We start from the raw sequence: 21,716 nt of genomic DNA on the forward strand, positions 1-21,716 counted from the left end.
TGGTGTTCCTCTGACCCCACCTTGGCTAACCGGATTTCTGCTCCTGACAACCCTAACCATACACATGAAATAGAGCTGGTGTATTAGGGAGTGCTGTTTATCAAGTTAAGCGATAGTTAAGATCGTTGCCGCAGACTGGGCTGAGACCACTAAACCAGTTTCATGTCCAGTTGGAGGCTACACTTCATGCACCAAGAGGGGATGAAAGATGGTTTTGTTATTTTTTAACTTACAGAGTCTCCCCATCCTTGAGGTCCAACTCCACATTTATCGGTATATACACATAGAGAGTTCTCCTTTCACAAAGACATTTTCCTTTCATGCTAAACACAGTAAAAACCCAGAACGTTCACACCTGGTTCTGGTTACACAGTAGTAATAGTAATGTGCAAGTAAACAGAGACCAAAATCACAAATGAAGACGTGTACATGAGGGGGCTGGAACGGAGCTGATGCCAGAAAGAGTATTTGTATCTGGCCTGAAATCAGAAGTAATGGTACAAAGACAGAAGAAGGGCCATCAGCCAATTTACATCCCCACTGCATGGCCACTGCTCATTTTTGTATCTGGGCTCTTCAAAATGAGTGTGGAAGTCCTGTAAACACTTTAACCCTGGAACTGGGTGAACTCTGTTGGGTACACAGATGAAGCAACAAACCTAAGCTAACTGTTTGACAGTTAAATTTATTTTTACAAAAACTAACATTTTAAAGATTTATTTCTTGTTATTTGTTTAAACAGAGGAAAAACAACACTCCTGGGGTGGGAGAGGAGGGGATGGGAAGAGACAGACCCTGGGTAAAAGTTATTACAACAGCACCTGGAATTGATCGGCCTGCCTAGGAGAAACACAGGCACTGCCACAACACCACAGGTAATAGCTACTGCCTGAAGCCAAGACAACAGTCCACACTCCACTGACAGGTGCTATAGATCCAAGTCATAGTAATCTTCCAGCTCATCATGAAATAAGTCCCACTCGTCCTCGGAATCCGTTAGCTCATCGTCACCTCCTGCTGCCAACAGCATAAGCAACATCTCACCAAGCTCAAAGGTCACCACCTCATCCTCATCGGTTTCAAACGGATCACCATTCTCCCGCTCCTCGATGAACTCCCAGAACCGATTCCTCCGCTGGGCCTGCAAGTGGAACACAAGCATTTCCCCGGGTGACCACATGGTACAAAGCAGGAGCCTTTCCAGAGGCTGGCAACGTTCAGCCCCTGGTGTACTTTCTGACAGGCAAGAAATCACAGTTCTCATTCAGGGAGATACTGACCTCCAGTAGAATTTACCCTTACACACCCCTATTAATGCTAACCAATATTTCTACTTCAATATGTTGTAAGAAAGTTTTTCAAATTTAGTCTTTTCATCTTGGCCTCCAGCATTCACAAACTTCAGAGTACTGATTCCTTCAAATTCATCATTACAGAGGTCTATCAGAAGGGGGGGAGAAAGGAAAAAGTCACCATCTCCCTGTCCTCTTCTCAAGGCAGAAGACATAATGCACCCCCCTCTTGTGCTCTCTGTACGGAAAGAACAAACAAACAGCAGCACTGACCCGGTATCTACTCGATGTTCCCACTTTGGGTCTCTGTGGCTCCTCTTGGCGGCCATCAGGATATTCATGCTTATAAAAACAGTTCCCTCCAAATGGACAGCTTCCACGGCCTTCATCAAAGTACCTGCATGGCTTGTTGCTGGAAAGGAAAATATCGCAACCCTTACTGAGTGCAGACCCCAATCGGGACTTGAGAACTCCAGTTACCTGTAGGTCCACAAGGATCTCAGGTACCAGGGGCTGAAGGTATTTTGTCAGTGTAAGACTAACGCACAGAAGTGATGTATTACACAACACGTTTGGGCCAATGCATGCAGAGGGACACTGATGGTTTGCAGTGCATGAGCTTGTACTGCCTTATGGCTACACCACCAGCCTTTTGTGTATAGAAGGGAAAGACTGAGGTCAGAGAACACGGGAATAGCTTTGGGACTGTGTGGTTGCATGCATCTGTGGGCAGATAGGCAAAGATGCACTTCACACAAGGTGGTGGAAAGGAGGTGTGAGGGGGGCTTTACATCAACACCCTTCTCCATGTGTGCCTTTATCTCTGCAGTCTCAACTTGACAAAAGGCTGCATTGCTCATACCTCATTGCCTCCTTGTATTTCTGAATGAGTTTCTGCTTCTCTTCCTTCTCCTCCACCCAGTACTCACTTGGAATGACAAAGTTAGATGTGATCCGACATTCTGGGCAGGACCTGGGAAATGAACAGACTGTGCTGCAAAATTCCACATTACAGGGCGCTCTCCCTCCTATATAAGAAGTCATGGCACATATCCATCTTTAAAGAGGTATTGCACTTGTATACTTGCTGTACGACCTTTTCAGTCTACGTTCTCTTACATGAGGATAACCTAAACTCTCTTCAAGAACTCAACAGCAATGGCAGCTTGTCTCAGAAAAGCTTGAAAAAACACTTCACACGGACTCCTTTTTCTTTAGAATTAAATAAATTTATTTTGGTATGATTCCTGTATTTACTTGATTGGAAGTCTACTTTTTAGAACAGCCTTAGATGGAGTAATGTTTTGTCAACTAAGTGATGCTCCAGGGCAGTAATGAATTAAGCAGCATACATTCTGAACTGGTTAATCTGTTTCTAGTTTCCTGTCTGAGTGTCCAAGACATAAACAGTAACCACTGGACAACATGCTACTAAATAAACAGTTATTTTCTACAATTGAGTTTAGCCAACTTAAAATGTATTAACCAAATCAGAGTGTAAATGTTATCCCCAACAATTATTTCACTTCCAAACTAAGTTAGTATGCATTAAGTGCAGTCTCTGTGCAGTCTGCATCTGGAAGTCTGTTGCAAGTTGTCACAAGTTACTAAGTTCTTCCATAGTAACAAAGCACAATCGAAATGGGAAAGTGCCTCACTTTATAATCTTGCTCTCAAATTGCTTAGCACTCCTCCACTTGCGGATGCACTTGAGACAGTAAGTGTGGCTGCAGTTGGAGAGGATCCCAAAGCGGCGCTCACTAGGATTAGCTTTCTCATACACCACCTCCATGCATATCCCGCACACCATGTCTTTACTACGCTGGACGGCAAAGGAAAGCTCCATGTCCTTCTCGTGAGCTTCAATGCAAGACTGAAAAGGAGAGACAAAGAAAACGACTACAGAGACAACTGTTCACCTGGGGGGTCTAAGCAGGTTTTTAAACTCAGTTTTACTCTGCTGTTTTCCATACTGAATGGAGTATGATTAAACTGAAAAAATCTTTATCCTCAAAATAAAATTTGCTCAGACGGGGAATGATCAGTTCAGAGTTCAAATTCCTTTGTCAGACTTTCCTTGTGAACATGAAAAGGCAATCTAAAAGACCATCCAGTTTTACTAGGCAAAGAAAAAAGCTTCAGGATCTTTAAGCAGACTGCTCTCCCAGCACAGATAAGGAAACCCAGCTGCTTTTGAGTAGGGCCATGACAGGAAACAGTCTAGTTTACAACCGGAATTTCATTCACTGCCTGACCTGCACACACCTTCAAATGGAAGGGATTAGTAACGAGTGATTGAGGAGAGCTAGGAAGCAATAACTTGGAGCTGTTTAACACCAGACAGCTGTTTGCTTACCTTTATGTGCTGAGATCTCTGTGCAGCATCAATTGGATGCAAGACCTGCAGGCCGCACATATCACACACATCCCCATGGATGTACACGCAGTTTTCTCCATAACGACACTCTCCTAATGCAGCGTAGGGGCACAGCTCCTTCTTTATCTCCACATCTGCTTGCTGCTTTTCATATTCTTCCTCAATCACCATTTCCTGCAAGGGTGCTTCAGCACAGAAAGGGGCAGCTGGGAACAGAATGAAAGACAGTAAGCAATACATTCGGATTTAGAGCACCAAGAGTAAAAACATTCAAGTTATCCAAAGAGAATAATAAAAACAACCAAGGTTCATTTCAGTCCAAGTTTCATGCACCCTCAATCTGAACTAACAGTTATTCTTCCCACTCCCGAAATTTCAAGACCAATTTCTTCATCCTTCAACCCAAGAAAGACTAAAGCTATCAAGGCTTCAGTGGTCAGGGTAGATCCATTTACAGGCTAAGTCCACACTAGAAAACTCTGAGTAGTCCTCAGCTTCTTAAATACATTGCTATACATATTCTGGTTCAGCAACAATTAAATAAAGGCTACAGATCTCTCTCTGCTTTTAGAATCAATTTCACATCAGCTAAATTTTTCACATCAGCTAAAGCTAACAGTTTTTGTCCCCAGAAATTACACAGCTAATAAAGGGAGTAATAAAGGTGTATCCAGCATAATAAAATGCTAGTATGGGAACACCACATCAGCAGTTCCTTGTGTGCAGGTTAATTAGCACGTTGCTGTTCAGCATGAACAAACTTTCATTTCTAGACTCCCATGCATCTCTAGGAATTACACAGAAGTGGTTTTCGTGCCTCTCAAACTAACTCAGTTCTACATATTTGCCAAAAAACCTATCCTAAACAGATATTGTCTATCTCGCAGACAGATGAACCTAAGAAACTGAAGTTCAGGCTATTTTCAGTGCATTCTAAACTGGCCATCACTTTTGCAAAACCCTAAGTGAATTCCTGTACCTAATTCTAAATTGAATTGAAATCTGTATTGTTTCTCTTCCCCATTTAGACAGCTGCTGCTTAACACTTCTCCCTGCACCTCCTGAACACACCATTGTTTGGATCACCACGAGTCAAACAGGCCTTTTGAGATTATTACATAAGCAGGATGATCCCTAAATTACAAGATAAAAGCAGTCAGTGTGAAATTGAGGATGTAATAAACATAAAGTATTATTATATTCAGAAAAAACACCAGTAAGAACAGCAGCTGGACTTCATTTACATAACCAGCTGTTACAAGAGTAACAAGTTATCCATGCTGTAAGAAAGCATAACTTTTAGAAGCTGTTCAAGTGCTGGATTTGGAGAAGTTATCAGAAACTACCAGAAGCATACTTGGATCAGCTAAAGTGAAGGACAAACTCCTCAAAATGAATCAGAGGCTGCACAACGGCAGTTTTCAACCCCATGGAGCAAAGAGATAAAATAGGCATGTATCAGTATGTTAGTCTGGGGACACAGGTAAAGAAAAAGCAGGTCCCTGAGACCTCAGAGTTTTAGGGGATCAAGCAAATATTGAAGATTAGTGTAGGAAAAAATTAGCTCTCAAAATAAGATCAAGTCTGCTTCTTGAGCCATGTCTGACTGTAGCAGTCACTCACACCGATCTTGGACCAGTGTGTTTGTTAGAAACATGTGTTTCTAAAGCAGGTGTGTAATAGAATAATAAGTCACCTGCCAACCTGCTCACTTTTCAGTCAGAGATTCCCAACCAAAGCATGTTCATTACCTCTTCTTCCCCATGAGTTCTAGTGACCTAGCACCAAGAAAAGTAACAAGAAACCATATACTAGGTTCTACCTACTCTTCCGAGTAGCTCAGCATAATATGAAAATAGGTACGTACTTCCTGAAATCCCACTTGCCCTCTCCCATTTGAAATCCATGGTCTTCACTTCCAAAAGAAGTAACAAAAATCACAACTACCATCCAGAATTTATTCCTTCAACTGCTGTATTTGCCAGTGTTTGTTTTAGTTAATGTTGTTACAGATTTTTTACCTAGTTGAGGGCCATGAAGATGATTAGAGGGATGGAACACCTCTCCTATGAGGAAAGGCTCAGAGAGTTGGGGTTGTTCAGCCTGGAGAAGAGAAGGCTCCGGGGTGACCTTATTGCAGCCTTCCAGTACCTGAAGGGGGCCTACAAGAAAGATGAAGATGGACTTTTTACAAGGGCATGTAATGATAAGACAAGGGGTAATGCTTTCAAACTGAAATTCAACCTGAAAGAAGGTGGGGTTAAATTAGAAATAGGAAGAAACTCTTTACTGCAAGGCTGGAACAGCATGCATATTTTCTGTATCAACTACAGTTTTGCTTCCTCTTTGAAAGCAAAATTAGAGACATTCAGAAGACTCCGCTGACTCCGTAGTTACAAATCCAACACCACTCAGAGTAATATTCACTCTCTATGATTCTGTCTGCTGTTTCCCAAACCACTGCTCTCCAGTAGGTGGACTCAATCCCCACCTTCTCACTGCCCACTTCCCAGTCAACAGGGTTAAATTCATGCCAGTGGAAAAACTGGTTTGTTACCTTCAATCCACACACCACCTGCTTCCACTCTGGGACACTCTTTGTAGCATCAAAAACATTCATCTTGTAGTACCAGGAAACAGCCACCTAATTCAGTGTTTCTTGTATTTCTGCCTTTCTACTCTTCCTCAATACTCCAGAACATGTAGCAGCAGTAGCTGCAGAACAAATACGGAAATGTGGCACATTTGTACAACAAACAAGTGAATATCGAAAGAGTCATTGCTGGTACTCAAGTGAACTTCAAGATACCAGGTTTAGTCTCAAATCAGAGATTCATAGTAGAAGCATTATAGCCCAAGCTATGCATGGTTAAACTGCCACCTCTGAATGTTCATCATTTGTAAGACAACTGAAAACACACAGGCTTCTGGTTAACCTTGACAAATAAGTTCCATTTTAAAGTAACTAAGCATCTGTACATTTCTCCAGACATTTGACAAGAATAATCTGTAAGGCTTTACACTGTAGGACATACTGCATACATCTACCTGATCACTACAGCAAGGTTCTTCATTTCTGTAGCTTCAAAAAGACAGTGGCTTCAGAACAGTGAAGCTTTTTCAAACACAGCTTTTAACAAGTCACCATGGGAATTAGCATCACAGCACTGTTCAGAACAGAAACAGCTGAGTATGTTTGTACATTAAAATACATCAAATTTGAAAGGATATAAAACAGAATTTGCAACAAGATTCAGAGAAAAGAATGTTATTTAACTTAATCTGGCACAAGTTTCCATGAAAAATGAGCCTGACCCTTAGAAAAAGAAACTGTTTCAGTTAAACTAAGTTGACACTACAATAAAAAATTCATACACTTCAGGAATTCCAGAGAAAACACCAGCTCTTCCTTAAGGAGTAAGTGTATTTAAAAGATCTCTGGCTGTTCTAACTCGCAATCAATTGATTCCAGTGGAGGGCCACCCAGCCATTAATGAGGCTGAAGCCCAAGAAGAGAGACTGACTCTTGTCAGATGTGCACAGGACAAGCGGCAGAAGGCAAGCTGAGGCAGAGAAAAATCCAATTACATACTAGGAAAGAGGTTTTCCCTGTAAAAGAAGTCAAACACTGCAAAGGATGCCCAGAGCTTATGGCACTTTGAACATCTCCAAGGATAGAGATTCAACTAAACAAAGCCCCTGGCAACCTTGGAGCAGGAAATGAACCAAATGAAATCAAGAGGTTCTTTCCAACCTAAACTATTCTATTCTGGTTGAAAGAGTATAAAAAAAAGGGATCCTTTGCCTCAACAAGCACAGAAGCTGTATCTTTTTTGATTGTAGGGTGACACACTAACAGGTAGCAGTCAAGTTTTTCTTCCTCTGGGATATGCTGAAGTCACACATTCATCAAACAACTCCATAATCAAACATCTCAAAAACGCTAGCAAACTGTTTGTGTCACTTGGTCATTCCTTTCCTCTTCACTCTCCTCAAACCAGATCACAGCAGGCTGTAAGCAGCACCCTGGAACACTGAGAAGGTAATTCTCTTTTCAGATCTGAGAATCTGAGTAGTGCTGTGGAGACAAAGTAGCATATAATTTGAGCACTGTATGGCAACTTTGAACTCTTCTGGGCACAAGGTGTCCATTTTGAATTTACACAGTAATTTAAGTACTCAGGGCCTTCAGTATTAAAGAGCCAAACTGAAATGATTTTTAAGTAAACACCTTCAGCCTGCTTTTCACTTAAAATTTAAGACTTTGTACTACCTTTCTGCAGGGAAAGCAGATAACAATTATGCTACTCAAACTGTCTGGTCCCATATGATGAGCTTCTTCAGTCTCATTCTCATCATGGTCTGTCACAGTAATAGCAAGTTCAGTCTCAGAAAGGTAACTAGAATAATTCATTTTCGGCCTCTGGCCTGAACTGCCATGGATGCATGAAAGCAAACATTAGGCTTCAATTCATTCCACAGGAATCTGTACCTCCACTGAAAAACCTTCAAAAGATTGCAAAAATACCCTGAAACAAGTCAACTGGCCCAAAACACAAAGGCAGCAGATTATCTTCCACGAGTAGTGATATTAATTGCATCACCAATATTTTCTTCTCCAATCACATATGCAAACTAAACCTGACAGAAAGAGACCCCCCAAGTCATTCAGAGGCACAGCACAGCAAACACAGTCACGCAGAGACTGTCAAAGTACACTCGGTTTCAGAACAACAGTAATTACTGATACGTAACAGTTGGTCCAACTTCACATTGGAAAACTCAAGCTCACTTGAAGGGGTTAATAAATATGAATAGCTGCACCCAAAAGCATTAAGATAAATGCACTACATGTGCAATTATTTACAAACTGTTGACCCATGATGGAAATCCACTGCTATCCCATGATCAGCTTACCACGTCCACAGTACGGCTGCCCAGGGACAAACTCCACAGCATTCACCCAGTCCTCAGCACCTACTCCTGCAGCTGCCAGATCCGTGGTTTCATCTTCTATCTCAGCAATAAATTCTTCAACTGTTTCAGGGAGCGGTGCGAAGTCTGAGGACACTGAGGGATAGATTTCTGCATCTGGATTCACATCTGCCACTTCTTCCTGTATTAGTGGCTTGGTATGCTCATATCTAAAAAGACAAACATCATCACGTCAACTTTTCATAAAAAATACTTTTGTAGAGCAGACCAATGTACTGGAAATAAACTGATGAAGATGTGAACATGCTGTTTGGAAGGAGGACCTAGAAATGGCTTGAAAGAGAAAGTCACTGATGACCCTTTATAGAGACATGCTTCCACTTGTGTAATCTGTCAGCACTGCTTAAGGAAACAGAAGGAACTCATGATTTTAGAGAAAATGGAGTAGCATAACACAATTTTTACTTAATTTACACAGACAGAACTTCAATTATGTCTACAACTGGTCAGATACCTACTGTGCATATGCAGTACTGCTGAATGAGAAAAATTAGCTCATTCAGCTTTACTTCAGAGAACCCCACCAACATAAACGATTCTTTTCCTGTGTCTGAGCATGTTGTGTCATTCGGATTTTACACTGAATTTTAGTATTTATTTCTAATGTCTCTTTCAACTCACTGTGGAAAATGATGCTCAGAACACTTTGATCCCTACCACCCACAAACAGGAAAGCACCATTCCCTCAAAAATCTGTCTTCTAGCAACTAGTAGACTACATGGGGAAAATAAATTACAAGTGTACCTTTGAAGTCTTGGATATTTGCTGCCTAATTTCAAGGACAACAGGAGGGAATTTTTTGAGATCATACAAAAGTTTTAAGTGACTGTGATTAATTTACCTTTTGTCAGATTGAAAACACCAAAGTGTCACAGTTCTTGCACATTAAAGAGATGCTCCCAACCAAATGTCAGCTTTGAAATCCTAATCCTATGAAGCCCAAATTTAAAAGTCAAGCCTTCAGTCCTCTACATCAGTGGCCTCCAAAGTGCATGCACCCTCTGAGGTGTGCAAGACAAACCACAGGGGTGCAGGAAGAGAATACTAGAGCTTTTTGTAATTTTTTTCCCCCTTAAAAAAGAAAGTATTAATATTTAACATACAGGTTGACAGCAGTGTCCTCACTCAGCCCATATGTCAGAGGGTCCCACGTGTGGTATGTACAAGGTGCCCTGCAAGAGGAGCAGGTGTTCCATCACCCAGTGGGGCTGACAGGGGCACCCCCCCCTCATTCACTCACTTTCAGCATATTGCAACACATTGCAGTTTGCTTGTGCCCACTTAAATGGATTGACAGATGATATTATCTTGTTTTACCTAAAGTAACCCTGACAAAGAGAACAAGTGCCTTGAAAAGATTCCCCCAACTATGTACTGACGACAGTTCTGATAATGTGAGCAAAAGCAAACAAGAAAATGTCAGAGCTAGCACTTCTACTCCTACTACTGCAAGCTCTTCATCAGCCACTCTACAAAGTAAAAACAATGCCAGCCTATTCAGCTCTGACAAGAACTTGGGGGGAGGGGGAGCACAAAATAAATCAAGATTACCAAGAAGGCAATTTGAAACAAGGATTTACACCCACTGTTATTAACAAAGAACCTTGCCCTCAGTGTATACTGTACCTTGAGATATTAACTAATGATAGCACAAAGCCATCTCAATTAGCAAGACACTGAAAATCTGAACATCCAGAACATGAAGACAAACCTCTACAATTTTTTCCCACGATGTTTCAAGTCATACCATACTCAACCCAGTGCTTTAGAGAACTTTTCATGAAAGTGCTTAAAAGCCTCTTCTGAGGCTTGTTACATAACAATGAAAAACAAAAAGCCACATACCACTGGACCACTTGTTCTTCCTACTGTGGTAAAAATGACTGAAACTACATATGGAAAACAATATGGTGACAAAGTAAAACACGTTCCTTTGTCAGCAAATACTGTGGGGAAACATACAGAAAACACTGCTAGAGATCTGAAGAAACAAGTACTAGAACTAGTGTGAGGAGTTTGTTGTACAGGAAGAAAGTACAGATGTTTCTCACATGTCTCAGCTTATACTTGTTACATTGTGTTTCAATAATAAAATACACTAAGAACTACTTTTTGTGTGACACCAAAGAAAAGATGTACCAGAAGAGAAACATTTTCAACAGTAAATGACTACTTTAATAAAAACAATGCTTTATGGGAAAACTGCAAGTGAAATCACTGAAGGAGCACCTGCTCTGACCAGAATAAACGATTCCAGGGTAAGGTTCCAGAGATAACACCACACCAGAAATTCATTCACTGCCTCATTCATAGGTAAGATATTGTAGCAAAGATGGATCCAGAAGCACCCAAGAACTAAGAAGGCCATAAATATAGTCAATTTTGTAAAAACAAGGCCTTTAAATAGTCAAAGGTTTACAACAGTTCAGAGTTGCAGAGCCACCATAAAAATCTTTTCTATCACACAGATGTTTGCCGATTATCTCATGGTAAAGCAGTTAAAAATTGATGACTCAAGGATGAGTTATGTATGTTTACTTCACAAAGACAAGTGGTCCAAATTTGTGACCTTTTCCATGATGACAAGTCACTATTAGTAATAAGCTACTGAGCAGATATTAAAAAAAAAAAAAACAAACCCAAAACCAAATACACTCAAAGTGCCCCTTCAAGGCAAAGACATTCTAAGAACACGTAACTGCTCTTCAAAAGAAACCTGTGGTATGCAGACAACATTTTGAAAATGAAATATTTCCATCACTATGCAATTTTATTGGCAAAAACTATGCAAGTGTGTCAACTCCAAAAAAAACTTCCGTATCTTGTACACTTAAAGCTTGGAAACAATTCTCTAACATGCTTAAAAAATTTCCAAACTCAGAGGTCCTGTGCATTTTGAACCCATTTGCTAAAAATATAACAATGCAACACCTTCCAGCTAATCTGTAAGAACAGCTGATTGACATCAGGGAAAATGGAAATTTACCAGCTAAATTTATCCCACATTAGTAAGTGCAGCCAACAACACACTTCCTTTGGGATCCGCGTATCTCCGTGAAAGATCTTTTTCAGTTCTGACAGCCATTAAAACCAAGGAGTGAAAAAACCTGAACTTCAAATGGGACCTTCGAATAACTATTACAAAGTGTTAAACTGAGATTTTAGAAAACAGTGAATCCCACTGAATCAACATTACTGTCAGTAAAAAAATATTATTACTAATAAGGCTTTTAGTGACAGCAACAATAGTTTTGGACTGTTTATAAAATTTTTATTAAATATTGTTTATTTCACCTTTAATACATCCTTTCTTAAATTCTGATTTGTGTGTATGTTTTATAATGTACATAACATTAGCACAACAGCAGATACATATAAACTATAAATAAATATGTATGTTGGTGGGAGCTCAGAAGTTTTTCACTGATGGAGGCATGATCCAAAGCTTGAAGACCATGATCTAAATGATCAAGAAAGCAACACCGGCACACAGAAGGCTACAGGGAGGCTTTTTTTGTTCTCTTTCTTATACATATGTGAAAGCAAAGCTAACTATGAACTACCATATTAAATCATGATGCAAATATTTAGTCATTCATTAGAACTGCAATAAGACAGAATGTTAAAGCTTCTGATAAACTTCAGTAAAATCAATGTATGATGAAACAAACACCCCTAGGCCTTTGTAAAGCTTTGCTCCACTAGGACAGTATCAGTTTCCTTTCTTCACAGTTTATTTTTTTTTTTTAATAATTTCAGGGGTACAGTTTAATTCATACTATGTTTTCATAATGTACAACTATTTTGTACAGGCAGTATTTTAGTACTTACATGACAAACTCCAATTACTTTTCCAAGATGGCAGTTCAAGTGTCAGAGTACCAAATCCTCAAGAGATAAACGATACCAGGGGAAAAAAATTCTTACCTGTTCAGCTTTTATTGTCACTTAACAAATGTAACTCAGTTTTATCCACTCAACTAGTCTGAATGTAGTCTCAGATTTCAACTAATCTACTCACATTATTAATAAACAAGTAAACCCCACATCTTGACAACTATTACTTTTACAAAAACAAGGTCTCACCTTCACTCACTTATTTGCATAGCAAAGCAAACACTGCTACTTAGCAAGAGAACAGAGTACGTGAAAAGCTATTTTTTTAAATTTCTGAAGTTGCAATGAAAAAGGAGAACACTAAGATTCACTGCCGTTCTGTGAGCTCTCTACTCAGGGATTCAGAGTGAAAGGACTGCTGCAGGAGGGTCAAGAGCATTTCCTCACCTGCAATGATCTCCATAAGCACAGCATCCTCGCTGGTAATACCTGCACACCATGGCAGACTGACTCGTGGAGAGGTCATGGGAGTAGCGGCAGTTGTCTCCTTCCTTGCAAACTCCATGCATGAAGTATCTGCAAGACAAAAGATTACTCTGAATTAAGGAGAAGCACTGCAGTTGCAAACAAAGTATTTGGATGATTTTGTTATTCTATAAATCAAGGTATGCTCAATTAAGAGCAGCACTAAAGACTTGTGGGACCCTGCTCCAGTATAAACATAAAAATAAGAACATCTGAGAAAAGAGGAAGCCTCAGCTATTCCACTGAATTGCACAGCACATTTAGGGACCTGCCCTTACAAAAGCCTGAAAAAACCCTGTAAAGCAAACAGTTATCCTGGGCCATGACACAGAGGAAAGAGTCTTGGACAAAGTTTTTACTTGTAGTTCCTGTGTTCTGATACAAGCAAAAACCTTAGAGAATCCCACCACCAAATCAAAGAATCAAAACCAGACACACCCTAAACAAAATGCCTAAGGGTTTAAATCTATTCTGAATTCATAAATAATTCAATCAAAAGTGAATTTCCTCTCCAAGAATGCAAATCATGTTTGTGATGGATAATTACATCTGACAAAACACACGCATTGATTCCTGCAATAGGAGCCAAATAATCAGTTGAAGCACCCTGCTTCAATACTGTGCTGCCTGTCTTGAAAGATTTGGATAGTTTCAAAGCTTTTGAAAACAGTTTGCTACATTTTAGCATGTCCAGTAGCACAAGCTTAATCTTCAATTCAGCTGTTCAAGAAAACAAAACAGTCGTTTTCAACTTTAATTTTTTTAATTTTAACCTAGAAGATGCAAGTTTCTTGAAACAAAAAGCACTGTAACTATTCAGATTCAGTATGTTCACACCAAAACTACAACTGAAAATACCAGTTCAACTACATCTTTCCCAATCCACATAAAAGGATTAGCCAAGAAAAAAAAATGAAAAAAAAATGAAAAAAAAAAAAAGTCAAAACCTATGTTAGAGGTAATTATGTTTACCAACACTTCAGTTGAGAAAGAAGCAGTATTGGTCCCCAGACACCAACTAAGTTGCAAACTCTGAACTCATCGGAAATAGAAAGATCTCGTAAACAAGAAAATTTGTGAGGATTTAGGTTACACACAAAACACCACTTGAAGAAAGACTGAGAAGCAGATTATGCCCTTCTAAGCCCATACTGCTGCTGAATGGGGCAGTCCTGCCCTCCTCCTATTGCACTTCCACCATTTTGCACAGCCAGCAGAACCTGGTCCTCCAACCAGCTGACTACACCATCACACAGCCAGCACAGGAGAGAGGGATCATCTTTCAGCAGCCCAAACCAAGATTCAGTCAGCTCTTCATAAAATAGTACATTCAGCTGATATTCCTAAACAGGAAAGGTGACAAGTTGTTGAACTGCAAAAGCATTTCTGCACAACTATTTAGTCCAATATATTTTTAGGAAGTCAGATAAGACCAAGTGAATAATTCGCCAAATGACATTTGCAAACCAGTATTAGGGAAGATATTAAAACCTGGGGTTGAGTTTTAAGAGATGCACAATACCAGAGTGTATTCAACGTACTAAGGTAAAAAAAAAATCTGAACTGGTTTTACAGACCACCAGCTGACACTTGCCATCAGGCTGCAACTCACCCTCAAAATCCCCTGCCTGTACACTGTAGTCACGTATTTATTAGGTAAGAAATGTGGCCCTGCATAAAAAATAAGCAGTCCAAGACCAAGATGAAGCTCTGCAGGGTCAAGTGGCAGTACAAACTGCCAGCACACACCAGGAACAGGGTGTTGCAAAAACAGAACAATACCCAGCCTTGCACTCTCTGCTGTGAACAAAAAACACACAACACCCCCCACCAACCACCAAACCCCCCCCCCCCCAACAAAATATCATAACCCACCCACAAACAAAGTCACTTCAAAAGAAAAAAAAACAACCCAACTACCCATGAACTCACAGAACCAGAACATAACTGGAATTTCTGGCTTGCTTGCTTTTAAGAAATGGGAGTCATACCAATAGGGTAAAAAAAATAATTCAGGTTGTTTAGTGTTTGTTCTTTAACAAGTGTTATCTCCACCCTTTGCTGATTTCTACACAGCATTGCTTCCCCCATGTGTTGGGGCAGCAACTTCATAGCCACCTGCTGACTCAGACCAGGAAATGGCTGCAGATGGAACGTGACATTCCTTTCACTGCCCCCATGGTTATTTTTAATCTAGATCAGATCACTGCCCAGCCACACTGCTCCTTAAGCCAACAAAGCGTTGGGACAGCACTACAGCTCAAATAAGTGACTAAGAGAAAGGCACCAGTCTGAAGTGAGGACATCTGATAGAAACCACTTGGTCAACACGACTTATCCTAAGTACATAATCCTCAAAATTAGACTCTCCCACTGCTTCTCAGACAGAGGAAATGGAGCTCCAAGTCTTTTTCTTTCTTTCCCAGTTTAGGTTAGGAAATCCTCTGCAAATACAGACTCTGTATAATTCCGAAAGTTGTCACAATTCATTATAGAGAAATGGTAGGATATAAGGAAAAAGACCAAACATAAAACACTCCCAAGTTCAATTTAATTCACACATCACTTTTTAAGGTCTTCAATCCTAAACAGCAAATTCAGCATCATCTGAACAAGAAGGCTGGAGTGGGAGGGGAGAAAAATGTATTTCTCCAAGGATTACACCAACTTCCTCCACAACCCTCCCCCTCACCAAGAGGTAAGATTTTTACTGTAAGGTCACAAGGAATTTAAGACTTTACATATTGAATTGCAGCATTTGGCTAAAACATGCTTTAGTCACGTCAAGAAATAAACAAAGTGCATTATTTTGGGGGAAAAGGTAACAAAACTTATTTTGGAGAGCATCTTTATACACACAGATTATTAAATTTAACTCTACACAACAGCAATACCAGCCTCTTCATTCTTGTTATAGCAGAAAAAGTATCCTTAAAACTGAGAGACAGATGAGTTATCTGCCTCACTCAGTGACACATAGAAGGATATTTGAAACTTGCATTTGGTCAGGTAGTCAGAGAACACATGTAATTTCATCTGAAAAAGTAAAATTAGATCAAGACGAGTATATAACTGGATTTTCTCTGAGTCTCTGTGATGCTGTCATCCAAAAAGCAATTATTCTGGCAGCAGTGCTCTCTGCCTTTCCTATTCCAATATACAAGCATAACTTGGTTAAGCTGCATAGGGAACCTACCACAGAACTCGTCAGAGTCCAAGCCCAGATCATCTCCCCCGTTCATTCACTGCGTGACTGTACAAAACACAAGTGACACCAACAAACAGAATAGAAGAATTTTCAACACATGGCTAGTTACAAATGCCTTGATCAAAACAACATATCCTTACATCAATATGCAATGCTTCTTTCCATAGCTTTTGAAATTTGCAATGGGTTTCCTTATTCACATGGGGCTTGTTCTTTACTTCATGTTTCTACTTTCAGGTAATGCTGTTTTGTTTATCAAACTACTGGTTTTGCTAAATTAGAATGTCACACCCAACAGCAAACCTCGTTCAAACCCCAACCCATGGCTGTGCCTGGCAGACAGGGATCCTCAGATAACAGCCAACTGCAGCCATTAGCTTCTTCAGGTGCCATAAAGAGACCGGGAATTCCCAGGGAAGAAGGGAGCAAGGAAGAGGCTAAGCATGCTGATCTAGCACAGCATTCAGCCATATTAGTGGCTGATGACATTCTACTTGAGTTAGTAACCTTAAGAAAAAGGGAAAAAAAAGTTGGTCTTAATAGCCCTGAGCTCCTTGTCCCTTCTTCTCCATAACCTCCTTTGGCAAGACGTTATCAGGAGATCCAGAACAGAGCAGCAACAGAAGGAATAATACAGGCAGGTTTGTGCCCCACATCTTATCCCTGGTGCTGCACTGAACTAAGGCATTAACTGACTACTGCACATTCTTTGTATGAAAAGACAGATAAATACCTGACCTAGGTTTTCAGAAAGAACAGCAAAGGTAAAACGTGTAGACAGCTCTCAAAAGACACCAATTAGTTGCTAAGGGTTTTATTTACATTCAGTAATTAAACAAACACGTGAAATGTTATGCTAAAAGTCATCAAGTTGATGTAAATAGATTACATCTGGAAAACATAAGTATCTGGAGCAAACAGTGCCAAGACTATGTAAAAACAGGTTTGCTATACCACTACTCCATAAAACCATGTATCCATCTCAACTGAAGGACTGAGAAACTTGGCAAGGATCACCCTTCTTTTCCTTATTTCAAAGACAGCAATAAGAAAAAGATCAGAATATTAAATTAGTTCTGAATAGTTCTGCTATTTATTCCAGATTAAATATATTATAAATTATTACAAAGCACAAGAGCCTTGAAAACAGCTAAATCACAGAAGTAATATTAGAAAACTATTTTTCATCATCTCTTAGGGAATATGATGATTTCCTATATTTCACTGTGAGACTTCTAAACTTTAGGTGCAAGAAAAGTAGAAGGGTAACATCAGCACAGCTATGTCTAGGAGAAATCGAAGTCCTTCATCTTAGTCACTGTGTCTCCCACTGAGATATTAATCATCCATCCTAAGGATATCACACTGGTACATTAAAACTCATTAGTCAACCTATTTATCATATCAGGTATTCAAAGGAGCAGCAAGCACTTATGCTACTAATTTTAAACCTCCCAGTTCCAATGGAACAGCAGTATTCCTTTAGCAGCCATGAAGTGCTAACCCATTTATACTGAAGGGACCACTGTCTCCCAGAAGTTTTTCAGGCAGCATTTACTGTCACCCTTATGATGGTTCAAGTAAAAAAGCCTGTGAACAAACAGAATTGTGCAGTGTTACTCAGACAGAAACTGCTGTACCTCCCACACTAAAAATGTGCATTTTGAAACTTAACCCCTTCATATTACTGTTAAATCCTCAAGCTCATTTATAAAAGTAAAACAAGATCTAGTAATAAGAAACATATCTTCTTGAATATGAATACATCCTACTGAAACCAAACTTAGAAACCCAAAATTCTTATTGCACATTCCCAGAAGGCCAAGTCAAAATTGTTAATTTCACTTTAAAGTCTGAGGAAAGCTATTCTGCCTACAACTGGAACAGCCCTGTAAAAATTAATAAAGCAGGCAATGAGATAACTAGCAGGATTAGTCAAAGAGAACAAAGAATGGAGATGTTCATCAGATCGTTGGCCAAGATCTCATTGTTTAAGCTCACATTAAAGCACATTAACCATTACAAAAGAGTAGCTTTAGCTTCCTGCTAGTCCAGAGTGTTTGTAACTAAATATATTCCCTAGACAGACTGACGGCACTGCAGGACCCTGATGAATTTGACTGCTTCTGTACTATGGCAGTTACTGTCTTCAATAAATCGATCCTGCATCTATACCTGCCTATAGCCGTCCCACAAATCCAATTTGGCTAATTCAGCCTTTCAATCTCCAGAAATTACGAGGCAATCTATACAGAAGGAGCACTGACCTTGCCTCGCTCGTAAAGCTGAGCTAAGCACGGCCCCGGCCACTTCCTCCTCACGTTTAAGTGCCCGGCATCAAACATTAACCCGGGGGCTCGCCGGAGGAGCTCTCTGCAGGAGCCCTCCGAGAGCGCTGACAGACGGTGCTTCCCAAAGGGAACCAGTTAGTAGGGCATTAGCCGAAATAAATGTCGAATAGGGACGTTTGAAACAGGGCACACTGAGCAGCACAGCGAAGGGACACAGCAAGTAAGCTCCTGCCAAAGCCAAGCAGCGGCTCTTCATGCTGCTGCTGCAACCTGCAATCGGCACAAATATAAAAAGAAAATGCAGGACAGATACAGAGCTGAAGCAAGATCTGGAGCCTCCTCCTTTCTGCCCAAGAGATGTTCCTTTTTACTTCCAAGTGACTCGGAATGTACTTGCTCAGAAACTTATTCGGGCTAAAAGTAATTTAAAATTTATTATTTTTATTTTTCTTTATTTAAAAATAAAATTGAAAAAAAAATCAGGACCTACTCCTCGATGTTAATCTTGGATTACCATTTGCTTTCATACAAACTAATATGTCTGCATTCACAAAACTGTTTTAAATTCCTTTCTGCCTGCCAACAGACCAGCAGTGTAGATTTAAAAATAGTCCATCTGGCAAGCTTTAAAACACGCAGCACGGCTTGCATAACCCCATACAGAAGATTTATCAGAAATACGGTTTAAGGGAAAACGCCGATAGGAAATGACGCAGCACCTCGGTGTGACACGGGCAGCAGCGCTTCTCGCCTCCTGCAGCCTGCCCTGACTTATTCCTGCTCTCCTCTTTAATAACTAATTGTCGCTGCATCAATCGGGAATTGGTTTCCAATTTTAAATGTGGATTGAAACGCACAAGCGCTCGAATTACTTCGCATTTCCTGCTCTGTCGCGCTTTGCGGGACGCGGCTGCAGCACTTCCTTCCCTTCCCTTTCCTTTCCGGCCGCCCTTCGCGCCGGGCGCTGCGGGGCCGTTCGCACACAATGAACAGCAGCCTGCGGCTCCGAGCAAGGCGCCGGCAGCGCCTCCAAACCACCCCGGGCGCGGCGCGGCCCCAGAAACAAACCCTATTGCGCGGGTCGGGGCCAGGACCGCACCGCCCCCACCGGCGGGCCCGGAGCCGCGGCCGCGCCGCCTCCCGCGGGAGCCCCGCCCGGGGTCGGTGGCGGGTCCGGTCGGGGCCGGTGCGGCCTCAGCCCCGGCCAGGCCGCGGGGCCCGTTCGCCGGCCGCGGGGGCGCGCGCGGGGCGGGGCGGGGCCGGGAGCGCGCCCCCGCGGGCGGGCGCGCGCCGCGCGTACGTGACCGTGGGGGGAGGGGGGGCTAAGGGGGCAAGGGGGGGGGGAAGCGGCGGCAATGAGGGAAAAGCTCCTGCGGGGTGAAAAGAAGGGAAGGGAAGGATAGGGAAGGGAAGGGAAGGACAGGGAAGGGCGGCCGCGCCCGCCCCCCCCCCCGCCGCGGACACGGCGCGTACCTGCAGGTGACCTGCTTGGTCCAGCCGCCTCCCCCCGGCCCCGCGGAGGGCGGCGGCACGGCCGCGAAGTCGAAGGCGGCGGCCGCCGCTCCAGCAGCCGCCGCGGGCGCGCCCAGAGCCGCGGCCGCCGCACCCGCCGTTGTCTCCAGCGCCGCCACCGCCTCCGCCATTTCTGTTTATCCCGCACGGCGGCGGCAGCGCCGGAAGTTCCGGGAGGGGAGCCTTCCGGCCTGGGGGGCGGAGCGCGACGAGGCCCCGCCCCCCTCCCTCCTGAGCGGCGGCTCCCATTGGCCGAGCGGGGCGCGCGGGCGGGAGCGCGCGGGGCGCGGCCGGGCCGGTGCTGCCCCCGCGCGGCCGCGCAGACCCGCGCGCGCCCCCGCGGCGCCGGCGGGAGCGCCCCCGACGTTCCCCCGCGCCCGGGCCTCGCACCGCCCGGCAGAATCAGCTGGCGCCGGGAAAGGGCTTTTTCCCGGGGGCAGCAACACGGAATGGCGACATGGCGCCGGCCAGGAGGTGGGGGAGCAAAACGAGTCAGTGGCGCCTCAAAAGCCCGACCCGAAAGTCGTCACTGAACCACTCCGTGCTGCGCTTTTGGGCTGAGAGACATCGCCTCCTCCTGCCGTAATATCTCTCTCACTGGGGATATTCCAGAACCATCCGCACGCAATCCTGTGCCACGCGCTCCAGGGCGACCCGGCTGGAGCGGGGAGGTTGGACTGGATGTCCCGCCGTGGTCCCTCCCGACCTCACTGGCTCTGTAATAAATCCTGGTTGTGAAACTCCTGCTTGCCCAATCCACATCATGTCCTTGGCTTCTCACTGACGGGAGTCTTGAGCCAAGCACTAAACACATCCCAAAAAGACAGTGACAAGCAGGGGTGCAGGGGCGAGGTGAAGGGGGAAGTCTGTCCGAGCAGTGTTACTGGTGTTCTGGCTCCCTAATTAAAAATACATTAAGAAATCAAACATATCCAAGCCATCAGTCACTCTAGAAAATACTGAAATGAAGCCTTTACTCTAAAGATAGGCAGTAGAACACCATCCTAAGATGACCAGACTTTAGGAAGTGCACTAGACAAGAGAGAAGAGGTAAATCTGTTCTCAGGTTGCCTTGAAACAATGACTTGAGTGCCCTCGAAGGACCTATGGAATGAGGCAATGTGAATGCTGGCATTTTCTGGTATATGCAGAGTCCAGACCTGGGCAAACACAGCTCTGAATTAAAAGGAGGTGAAATATACATATCAATGTTAAGAGACTTCAAACCAGGGTACAGGTATGCATTAAAAAAAAAACAAAAAAACCAAACAAACGAACAAAAAAGGCTTGTTAGAAGCTGAGCTACATAGGATTCAGGTCTGGGCACAGAGATGTCTAGTTCTTGGAATGAACCTGATTGTATAAGACCAACCTTTACCCAAGACAAGGAGCACCCAGACAAAGAGCTTGATCCAGGTTCTCTGTGCAGCGTTGATAGTTGGGAGCAGCAGACTCCTCCTGAGATTATCAATGCCAGAGAGTTTGTAAATTCAATTTCACAAATCTGTATTATGAGAAAGCCTGGATGTTCTGTGGAAAACTAACCCATGAGAATTGGGAAGACCTTTTAAAAAAGTTCATATCAAAAAGAAGAAGCTTATTTTCTGCACCTGAGTCCATCACAGAGCATTTTTCATACGATGTTCAGCACTGAAACAAAAGTTTAAAAACTCCACCA

General features: G+C 42.5%; 1 protein-coding gene across 2 annotated transcripts; it reads right to left on the reverse strand.

Annotated features, from left to right (window-relative positions):
• Positions 1-701: 701 nt before the first annotated feature.
• MKRN1 (makorin ring finger protein 1) lies at positions 702-20,204 on the reverse strand. Of its 2 annotated transcripts, XM_051784707.1 has the most exons (9): positions 20,000-20,199; positions 12,950-13,078; positions 8,587-8,813; positions 5,691-5,831; positions 3,649-3,875; positions 2,951-3,165; positions 2,155-2,265; positions 1,566-1,704; positions 702-1,141 (listed from the first exon to the last, which is right to left on the reverse strand). In XM_051784707.1, exons 1-9 carry the CDS (start codon positions 20,167-20,169, stop codon positions 929-931), a joined length of 1,572 nt encoding a protein of 523 aa, XP_051640667.1. In that variant the 5' UTR covers positions 20,170-20,199; the 3' UTR covers positions 702-928. The 2 variants fall into 2 exon arrangements, with proteins under 2 accessions (XP_051640667.1, XP_051640668.1); XM_051784708.1 differs by lacking the exon at positions 5,691-5,831 and having other exon boundaries at positions 20,000-20,204.
• Positions 20,205-21,716: the final 1,512 nt, after the last annotated feature.

This window comes from Manacus candei, unplaced genomic scaffold (assembly GCF_025592945.1).
Source record: "Manacus candei isolate 608988 ecotype Guabito, Panama unplaced genomic scaffold, ASM2559294v1 h1tg000018l, whole genome shotgun sequence".
Taxonomy (NCBI): domain Eukaryota; kingdom Metazoa; phylum Chordata; class Aves; order Passeriformes; family Pipridae; genus Manacus; species Manacus candei.